Genomic DNA, 11,497 nt, shown 5'->3' with positions numbered 1-11,497 from the left:
AGAAGGAATCGAGGGAGGCGATGAAGATGACATGGATGGAATACCTTTTGGCACTCAAAACAATCAATATATGACTAATTTACGTGACCAGATTGCGAATCAATTAATGTTAAATCCGTCAAATTAAGAATTGTTAAAAACTATTATGTTGGAATTTGGATTGTTATGTTATTGTTTATTCATGAATTTGAAAAATTATGTTTGGTTGGACTAATATGAAATCTTGTTTCGAACTAATAATGTTACGTTTGTTTTAATTAATATGAAATATGTAGTTATTTTTGTAAAATTATTGTTCCATTCAGATATCAACCAAACAGCTTTATTTCATTCAGTACTAAATCATTCAGAGGGTTAAAATGGTAATTTTACTGTCATTCAGTGAACAGTTACCAAACAACATTATTTCATTCAGCACTTAACCATTCTGACCCTCTTAACCATTCTGACCTCTTAACTATTCTGCACTAAATCATTCAGCAACTGCCAAACAGCCCCTAAGTGTGCAGTAAGTACCTCCTAACTCACATTGTTTGTCCTATAACTTTATCGATATAAAGTGAATCACAATCACACCAAAATTGATTAATGACACTGAAACCACCAACATAACACTAGGAAATTGATCATTGAAGATTGTACTATTATCATTTGCTAAGTTTTCACTATAGGTATCAATGAGATTCCATCTACCTTTGTTGGATCCAAACACTACTCCAATTCTATTCTAGAAGATAAAGATGAGAGATATCTTATGCCAACAAAATTTACACAAGTACTTGTTTGGACCGACAAGAAAAAAAATGAATGATTTGAGAGTTATAGAATGATGGATGTTGCAGAAGAGGAAACGATGGCTAAAATGTCGTTAAGGCTTGATCAAAGAGTATCCTTTTGCATATCCACATGTATTTTCGTCACTCTGTCTAATAATATATAACTTTTTTCGTTAAGTCCAAATCACGATAGGTTTTCACTTTTTAATTCTATATTTTGTATAAAACAAAGGATTATCGATTTGTTGCAGAAGTTAGAAATATAAGACATGTGATCCTAAATAATCTGACTGTGATTAATTTACAACGCTGAAAGAGTAGGGGGAAAGAGGTACTCTTTCAGATCCCAAGGACTAAGGAAGTTCTTCAAATGTTGACGTTGATTTTGCCTAAGAAACTATTACATAGAAGTTCTGTCGAAACGGGTGAGTGGTAACGAGTGACAAGGGTAACCTTTATAGCCACTATTGCATTAAATGTTATTGTCCAACTTTAACGCATTTCTTCATTTGATTTGTTGATCCATGCATGCTTGTACTCTTAATTTCAACATTTGAGGTTGATGTAGACATTTGTTAACCTATCACATCCTTTTATATGATGAAGGAACAGTAAAGAAAGTATGACACTACTAAAATAATATTTTAGAGCTTACTTCGGCCGACATGTTGTGGATGTTCTCATGCCAGGATGAGTCTTGGAGAATTGGTGAGCCAAACTTGCTGGACAAGTATGCACTCCAAAACATGGCTTGTCACTAGTAATATTTGTCAAACTACTATTTGGTTTTATCTTGTATTTATCTTCATTTGGCTGGATGACAAATAAATCCGCTTTTGCTGACGATCTTGACCACATTTCAGCTAGTCTTCAATTTTGTTGAGGGCATTTAGTTCTTGGATCAACACAGATAGTTACAAGACTTTTACAAGTAAAAATCATATGTTATTCTATTCCAAGATATAATTTATATATCTGATTTCCAGCTATAGAAATATTATGAAGATGCTTCATCAGATATTAAAAAGACTTGGTATAATTATATATATATATATATATATATATATATATATATTTGATATTTAAGCTCAAGATGCCAGTAAGAAAGTCGCTTAGATTTTCTTAATTGGATGGACACTTCTCAAAGAATGAAGAATTAATTTTACAATCTACACCAATAGATTTGATGAGTGTGTTACATTCGAAACCGTATGCTTAAGGTTCGGATGTTACTATTTTAGAACTACATCCGATGAATGAGGCTCAGCGGATATACTCCCTTGTAAGGCAGTAATCAAGAATTTCATTTCTAAGTGTTTGATTGGATGCTATGTGTATTATTTACAAATCCGATTCCTCTATTTGTTAATAGTACAAATGTATATCCATGTGATAAACACTTAAAAACATGGTACTGAAACCCAAAAATTCGAATTCATAGATTCAGTGATTCATTTTGGATTCTTTTTGCCTTTACTCTTTTTGTTCTTTTCTTTTTCTAAGGCTTTTTGTTTTTATTTTGTTTTCTTGGGATTACAAAATATAATATAAATAAATACATAAGAGACAATAACAAAAACTAACTTTAAGCAAACAAATCATATCATTAAGATACAATCAAAAATGATTACAAGAAGTCATGGTTGAATTTGGGTGGTCGAAAATGAAGGTGATCTGATGTTTGATTTCTTCTGGCAACTTCTTTCGTTTGTCTTCTATCAACAAGCTCTAAACCCAACATTCTTCAAGTGTCATTTTCCCTTTTCCTTTGCCTTTTGTCAGATCTTTGCTTTGCTCCCCCTCAACTGATGATCGGATTTGCTCCTTCTTAGTAATAGAATTCTTGACTATTCTTTCTGTGTTGCTGAAGAGATGAGTTTTCTCCCCCTCAATAAAACAAAAAGAAGAGATCCTTTCATCAACTGTGGAAGGTAGTTATTGTAGGGATGAATGGATTATCTCCTGTGATTTTTCAATCCTAACTATTCTTCCCTATCTTCAAGAGTGAAGAATACCAGTTTGGAAGATGAATATGTACGGAGAAGTCTTTGAATCAATTTGTTTCGATCATCCATTTTTGAGTGAAGTTGCTCTACTGACGTGACAAGACAATGAATCAATCTGGAGGCCACTTCTTCTTGAAGTTTTTGACCGACCTCAAGTCTTTTATCAGATAGGAATTGTGCATGTTGTAAAGCGTTGAGTTGTTGTTGGATTTCAAAAAGTTGATAGGATATTGAAGGAGGTGTCGGATGAGAGGTCGAAAGTCGATCATCTGATTGATGGAGAGGAGATGTTGATAGTACTTTATGCTTTAAGACTTGTAATTAAGATTTTTGGTCTAAATGCGTATTAATATAGTATAGATATATACACATTATACAGAGTCTCATCCTTTTATTGATCAAACAATTAGTATTATCTTTGTTAATCGAGGAATTTTTGTCTTTTTTATATATTAATATCACATTTCTTAACTATCTCATTCATTTTTTGGTTTCAGTTATGATATTTAGTAAAAAAATTGGAACAACAAAAGTTCATACACGAAAAACGTTATGAACTTTAAATCAAAATCATTGTTTTACTTATGAACTTTAAATAAAAATCATTGTTTCATCTATGAACTTTTTAGTTTCATTTGTGAACTCTCTAATGAAACATAAATCAAAACCATAAATGCATCAAACCAATTTCCAAATATGAAACCTAAATGATATCCACTTATTTTAGGGATAAATAGGATTATAATTATCTTCCAAAAATACGACATAATTTGTTCCAAAATTACCTTTGATTTAATTTCATTAAATATATTTCCTATTTAATCAATTTATAATCTCTCATTTAATCACAGCCGTTGATCAAAAAAATAAACGGCTCAGATGAGTTTGTAAAGTTAACACGAATGCATTGGTTAACAAAAAAAATATGCCTATATATATACACACACACACACAGAGAGAGGGAGGATGAGATTCAGGGGAAAACCTCAAAAAATGAAAAACTGAGGAACACTCTCATAACCATTCATCTAGATTATATGCATAAGTGCATAACATGCATACATACATAAAACCAAAAAACACATTCAATTATTTGTATGCACATAAACGTACAGTCATAATAAATTTTATTGAAGTAGAAGTCGTAATTGGTATATACAACCTCGTGTTATCAACAATTACGTACATTTATTACTAAGGATATAAGAAGCAACACACGAGGTGCATATGATGGGGATAAGTGGAATGAGAGGAATCATTAAGACAACTCTTTATGTATTTATATTTTTAATGACATTTTTACATGATTTTTATTTTGTAATCATGTAAAAAGACCTTTTTACACTGTTCTAGATTTAAAAAAAACATGTAAAATATTATTTCTGTAGTAATGACACTTTGATCATATGACTAGCCGTTATGGCCTAGTCTATAGTCGTAATTTAGATAACTACTATTATTCATAAAACGACAAAGAATCAACAACGATTTTGTTCTTGATTTTTATTGGACTTATTTGATCCATTGTATGAGGGGCCGTTTACCTAAACACTTACCCGGTAAACACTTAGTGGTAAAATTCAACATTTTCGTTTACTTACCGGATAAGATTTTATTCACTAAAAAGCATCGTATGCAACAATTTATCCCGGTAAGCACTAACCATGGTAAGAGTCTTCATCTTCACTTACCGGGTAAGACTCTCGATTCTTGTCTTCGCTCTTACCGGGTAAGATTTTTAGTCATTTCCGTATTTATCCAGTAAAGTAAAATGACTTGGTAAGCGCTTACCCAGGTAAGCGTTTGGTAAACGACACCTGAGTCATTTATAAATTAATACAAATAAAGGGGAACTATTGGATTTCAAAACATACAATCCAACTTTATGAAACTAAATTTGTTGTAGTTAATACAAACAATATGACAAATTTCACGTAACAAATATTATACATTGAAAGTACAAATAAAATGTATAAAGATTTATATAACAGAAATTAAGGAAACAGATTAATGAAAAAACCTATGGATCTTCTTTTGAAGTGGTGCTCATCTTAGCTCCAATGCCTCAGACAAGGGCAATCCATCCTTTAAGCATTAGGGGAAAGGCCTCCTGTCAAAAATAAAAAAAAAATTGTTGACTAACTTAAATTTTATATTTCCAACCTCATCTGACATGGTTTCCTCCCAGTCTCATATGACCATATGCTTCCCTCCTCCAAGTCACATCCAATGTGCCCCACCTTATTAATTTCTTGGATTTGCCGGTGGGCTCGAACAAGCTATTTTGTTGTTGGTTAGAGAGATGAGGGAAGCAAAGATTGCTTGATGTTGGGTTGGTATGATGTGTAATATATATTTGTTAACCACAAAGGTGGTGCCTGATTGGTTTGAGCTTCGCTCCAAAGGTCAAAAGTATCAGGAGTACCAGGTTCAAATCAAAAGATGAATAAAAATCTCCTGGTGGCCATGGATGTTCAAATGCGGTGACTTCCGGCTATCTGCAAAGCAGGTGGTTGTCCTGGAATTAGTCGGCTCGCATAGCGGGTTGGATATCCAGGTTAATAATAATAATATATATATATATATATAGAGAGAGAGAGAGAGAGATGTTGGTTATTATACAACATTTGACATTTGTGCAACCAATACAACTCAATCTCAACCGTCCATTTCATTTGATTAATATGTGATTTCATAAAAGTTTTGATTGTTTCCTAATATAAAATATTGATCATAATTAATGAACCATATTCATCTTCCATAAATATTCAAATCATAATAAATGAACTCTCATCATTTCGATAAATATTTCAGTTTATTGGGTTGCATTGGTTGTACAAATGCAACAGATTGTATTTGAAACAAACTCTCTCTCTCTCTCTCTATATATATATATATGATATATTTCAAATGCTACCATGTCCATTTGTACAACCAATGCGACCCAATTAATTGAGATATTTATAGAAATGATGAGAGTTTATTTATTATGATTTGAATATATATATATATATATATATAGAGAGAGAGAGAGAGAGAGGGGGGTTATTATACAACCATTTACATTTGTACAACCAATACAACTCAATCTCAACCGTCCATTTCATTTGATTAATATGAGATTTTATACAAGTTTTGATTGTTTCTTAATATAAACTATTGATCATAATTAATGAACCATATTCATCTTCCATAAATATTTAAATCATAATAAATGAACTCTAATAATTTCCATAAATATCTCAATTTATTGGATTATATTGATTGTACAAATACGACGAATTGTATTTCAAACAAACTCTATATGTATATATGTCGCGTCATATTAAGGTGATAAGTTACCTACATTTAATCGACCTATACTTAACCGATCAACAAGGCAAGGACTTTAAATAAGTGAAAACTTTGGTTTAAATCTTTACATGATGCTTTTGAGAATTGAGACAAAGTTGGTTGTACAATTTTCCCATTCATAATTGGTTCCTTTGTTTTATTTAACTCATCTTTGATTTGAAGTTGGTTTCTCCTAGTTTTATTTAAATCAAGATCCTGATTTCAATTGGTTACGAAGCAATGGCATTCTCGGCGTAATTTGATTGTTAAATGACTCTCAAGCATTCGATGTCGCTCATTGGGAAAAACTGTGCCGCAACTTCTCGATTAACAGCAACAATATCAGCACGCCTGCAAGGTTTTCGATCAAATGCCGCACTGGAATCACTAACGAGAGCTGGCGAAGAACGTACCCAGAACTTAGTCCTCTATAACTACCCTTCTTTTTCCGGAGCTTTTTCAGCTCTGTTTGCTCACCTCTTTCACCGTCACCTCAATCTCCCATGCCTCATTTTGCCCTTCTCATCCGTCGAACCTCTCAGGTAACACAAACTGAACTTTAACAGGCTTGCTATTGCAAATGCACCAAACCTATGTACATTTTCTTAGTTGGGTCTGAGGGTTGAAGGTATCAACCGGTATTTTGAATGAAATTGCATCATTTTGCCGCTTTTACGATATCCAAGATTTCGCCTTTTGTTAAATGTAAACTTACGATTTTTATATGAAACGAGGTTTTGATTTGTTTGGGAGAATACCTCGTTGCTATCTTTAAAGGACCAAAATGATTGTGGGGTTGTGTAAATTAGTTCGAGTGATTGCATTTGGATTTGGGCATTGTAAGGGAACTGCTTGACTGGCTGCTTTCGTTATTTTAGCATTAAGTTTGGATTTTCATATCTGAAACAGGGTTGAAGATTTGTGTATTGATGGACTTGAGAAATGTTACTTTCTTGATTTTCTTGGCCCCAAAGGGTTTGCATCTGAGCTTTCAAGACAGACATCATGCAAGTATGTAATTAAGTTTCTTGATTTCAACTTCTTTATGTGTGACTATGAGACTATCCTTATGGGAATTGCTTGTTTTTCTGGTTGATTCTAATAATAATCAGGGTGATAGGATTCGATCACCGGAATTCCACAATGTCTGATATCCATTTGTATAAGGATTTTAACAGCAATATCACATATCAAGTCAATTTGGAGAAGAGCAGTTCCTCTGCTGTATATGACTATTTCTGTGCCAACCTATCAGAAATGAGGTGTAGTAATGTAAGTAAATCAGATGTTGTTGGTTGTTATTCTTTTTTATGCTTTTGTTCAATTACAGTTTTAATGGATATGTGTGGTTGAAGCCACAGAGATCCACTGTAGTTTATTCAGAATGTGATTGTACTAGACTCATGAATATTATCTGGTCAATTACATAGGCCGCTAGGTAATACTCCACATTTTAATACTGCATTTGGTTTGTGGATGTTGGATAGTTTTCGGCTTCGGATTAAGCTACAGCTTATGCAGAACAAATATTTTAGGAATTCTGGTATATAAATCAGTTACTTGTATGTTAGGATGTCAATTTTCACAGGAGACTTGAATTTTGAGTACCATGCTTGTATGACTTTTGTTTGCATATTCTGTTAACTAGGGCCATACTGCATGTCTATTGGATGCCGAAGACCAAGACAGAGTGAAAATGGTCCTTAAGTACATTGGGGATGGAGACCTGCGGAGGTGGACTTTGCCAAATATCAAAGAATTCAATATAGGACTGTCCAATTGGCGTTCAAAGCTGAATTGCATCACAAATCCACACTTGTTTGAACAGGTTTCATGCTGTATGGTTGAAATATTTTGAAAATTATGTGTGACTTGCTGTGATCAATTGTATTTATTTTCTATGGTTTTTCTGAACTTTAGTATATGATTGTTAACTTAATTTGGTTTAAATTGTATGAACAGTTACTGAAGATTTCGGTCATGAATTTAGTTGCACATGGTAGTGCTTACATAGCTAGTCGACAGAGTTCAGCAACTAAATTTCTGGAAAAGGTGTTTAAAGTTAGGCTGGGAAGAGGATTATACGGGGAGTGTCTGGTATGTTATTCTACTTTTTTCCTCAATCTAATATTATCTGATGCTTTATGTTAAGCTTCTAAGTTGGTACTGGACTTCTGCATCTGAGTAGCTTTTTAGTGAACATGACTATTTTTTTTACTTAATGTTGCAGATTTTAGGCTTTTAGTTTAGTGTCTTTTTTTATTATGATCAATCTTTACTCCTGTTGTCATGTTAGATTGAAATGAACCCTCTTTTTTTTTTTTTTTTCCTTTTTTGGTTGGCAACAGTAGTAAGAAATACACCACGAGACCTGCAGAAAAGAGAGTTTATCATGAACACTGCCCAGTTTTTTGATTGACACATTTGACGCGCATTGTATCTGCTTATTCAAGATGGTGAAACAATTGTGACAATCTGGTTTATTTTTCAGGGGGTTAGGATTGATGGAAATTCCAGTTTAAGTGATGAAATAGGCAAGGAACTCAGCATGAAGAGTGAAGCAGCTGGTCTGAGGTATTTCAATTTTCTATTCAAGCCTGAAACTGATAGTATGTGCTTCATATGTGAACTCCTCTTTTCCCTAAGTTCCAGGAATAGTTAAAATTGGTAATGGCGTTTGAACCTGTTATCCTAATGTTTGCAACTTCATTTTGCCATATGCAGTTTCATGGACCCGATAAATGTAATAATAAAGTAGTTTAGTACTTTGGTTCTTAATTGGTATCATATGGGATCTTTAAGGAAAGTAATGTAGCCAACGACAACTATGTTGGCTGTGGTCACTGATGTCATTTTAGCACAAAATCTTAACAATATTGACAAGATGGCTAAGGTGTTGGACTAAAATGACTCGACTTTAACATCTAGTAAAACCAAACCAAATGAGGCCAGTATATCCCAACCCCAAAGGTGGGTTAAAAAGTATGTGGTTGTTTCCATGAAAACCCCTAACTTCGACTTCAGGTATAGTTTCAAGTTTCCAAATAACATGTTAAGTTGTTGGTAGTTGAAGTAGTATATCTTGACATATGTCCATCAATAACCTCCTCAGGCCTATTGGAGCTGTTGTTTACATGCAAGGGAAAAATCTGAAAATGTGTCTGCGGAGTACAGATAGCTTTACTGATACATCGGAAATTGCAAAGGTAATGAAACTGGTTTCTCAATGACTCGCTAAATGGCATACATTGACTTGGTCAAATACATAGGTATATGGTGGAGGAGGTTCCCCTTGTTCGAGCTCATTTATAATTCGAATGGATGAGTACAACGAGTGGCTTTCTTTCTAGTACATATTCTCAGAGTACCTTACCTAAAGGTATTCCCCATCCTTTTGTGTGTATTGTTCATACGGGAAGCTCATTAGCATATAATTTCCTACAGAATATTGATCATGATGCCAGAACTTGTGTTATCCAAATCCATCTAGGTTGTTTGTACTTCATTATTACATGGGTAGGATATGATCAAGGAGCTTTTCTTATGCCATTGTTCCTGCTGCCATCATAAATAGTAATGAAATTTTGCCCTAATTTTTATTGGTACTTGTATTAGTTGTTTTGCTTGATACAGAAAGACACAGTTGATTTTAAGACAATACTGTTGATGGGGTTATTTAGCTGAATGACCTCTTTATAAATGTTTTTTAAAACCATGATTTTCTAATAGGTTCTTAGACATTCTTGTGTATAGAAGTTGCATTTTTCTGTTAGGTATTGACATTCTCAAACCTGTGGCATGTCATGGATAAAAAAAAATACTTGTTAGAAGGTCATTTAACCAAGGGCGAATGTGTACACACCCTTCAAAATTTGCCAAATTTGTTAGGTTTGTTGGGTTACTTGATGTTCACATGGAGTTCACTTAGTTTAAACAATCATTTTTTAGAACAATTTGTCAAAACAATCATTTTTCATTTTATAATCAATCATACAAAGTCTCCTAACTATTCTGCACCAAATCATTCAGTATCTACCTAACAGCTCCTAAGAGTTATGCTACAAGAGGCAAAAACATCGTAATGATATTACGAATGTAAAATCTACCTATATATATACTATATTATAAAGCATTTAAGACAAACTGTTAAAAAATACTTTTTATACGTCAAGTGCTGTTTATTGATACATATTACTTAGAATGGTTCATGAGTATAACTTTTTAAAGTTACATGTTTGAATTCATTTAACTAACTGATAAATACAAGATAAATATCTCATTTTAAATATAAATAAACTAAAATATAAATACAATATAAACATCTCATTTGAATACATATAACTAACTGATAAATACAAGATAAACATCTTATTTTAAATATAAATAAACTAAAATATAATTAGGATAATGATTGAGTTATAATATGATACTTAGTGGCTGTTCGGTTCGTTTTTTATTAAGACCTGTATGGATAAAGATGTATGTATTGATAAAGTTGTCTGTATGATAACAAATAAGTTAATGTTTGATTGTCGTGCTGAATAAACCCTCTAAATGTCAGAAATGTCCATTTTACCCTCGGTCTATATTTTTGTAGTGTTTGATAAAAATATTGATTAAATGAATTTTAATTATAAAAGTTATAAAATAAAGTTGCCTGTTGATGGTTGCCTCCCCAAACTCTCTCTCGCTCATTGATCTCTCTCTCTCTCGCCTCTCCTCTTTTCGGCTTGCCTCACCAATCTCTCTCCCTTGCCTCCCCTCTCTTCGGCTTGCCTCCCCGAACTAGCCGATTTCTCTCTCTCACCTCCCCTCTTTTCGGTTTGCCTCCCCGAACTCTCTCTAGCCGAACTCGGGGTGTAACACCCCATACTCCACATTTGCATATAACATATATTTCATATAAAAGAAATATAGATTACACCACATAGGTCCCACTAGTACAAGGATTCAATATCTACATAATTTACAACTGAAAAATTCCAAAAGAATATCCATGTACTACACATGTATATCAACATGTATTTTCAAAATATAACATGCAACATGTTGATCTTTAAAAAGGCAGATAAGACACATAAGGAAAATAATCATATTTTCCCCTTCCCCTTAATATCCCGAGACCCTGCTGCTCCTGCAATGCACATTTTTAAAATAAAATGAGGGTTAGACCAGAAGGTCTAGTGAGAAAATCCCTTCTTTGCAATTACATGGTGAAGATCACCAAATCCTGTTTAAAACATTTTTGCACATAAATAATTAAATTTCAGCAAAAAGATGCAAATCTGCTTGTTACTCAAATTATAAAACAAACAGATTCTCATTTCATATAAACATATTCCCGAAAATCTGCATCTATTAACAGAACACCAAGTTATAAGA

The 11,497-nt window shown here is 33.1% G+C and overlaps 1 protein-coding gene across 1 annotated transcript; it reads left to right on the top strand.

Moving 5' to 3' along the window:
• The first annotated feature begins 6,283 nt into the window (after positions 1-6,283).
• On the top strand, positions 6,284-9,592 carry LOC112517220. Its single transcript, XM_025124584.1, has 8 exons — positions 6,284-6,657; positions 7,025-7,126; positions 7,228-7,387; positions 7,764-7,943; positions 8,078-8,212; positions 8,607-8,689; positions 9,228-9,321; positions 9,385-9,592. Exons 1-8 carry the CDS (start codon positions 6,386-6,388, stop codon positions 9,463-9,465), a joined length of 1,107 nt encoding a protein of 368 aa, XP_024980352.1. The 5' UTR covers positions 6,284-6,385; the 3' UTR covers positions 9,466-9,592.
• Positions 9,593-11,497: the final 1,905 nt, after the last annotated feature.

The sequence above is a fragment of the Cynara cardunculus genome (genome assembly GCF_001531365.2).
Source record: "Cynara cardunculus var. scolymus isolate 2C chromosome LG 8, CcrdV1, whole genome shotgun sequence".
NCBI lineage: Eukaryota > Viridiplantae > Streptophyta > Magnoliopsida > Asterales > Asteraceae > Cynara > Cynara cardunculus.
This window is presented reverse-complemented; position numbering and strand designations above follow the sequence as displayed.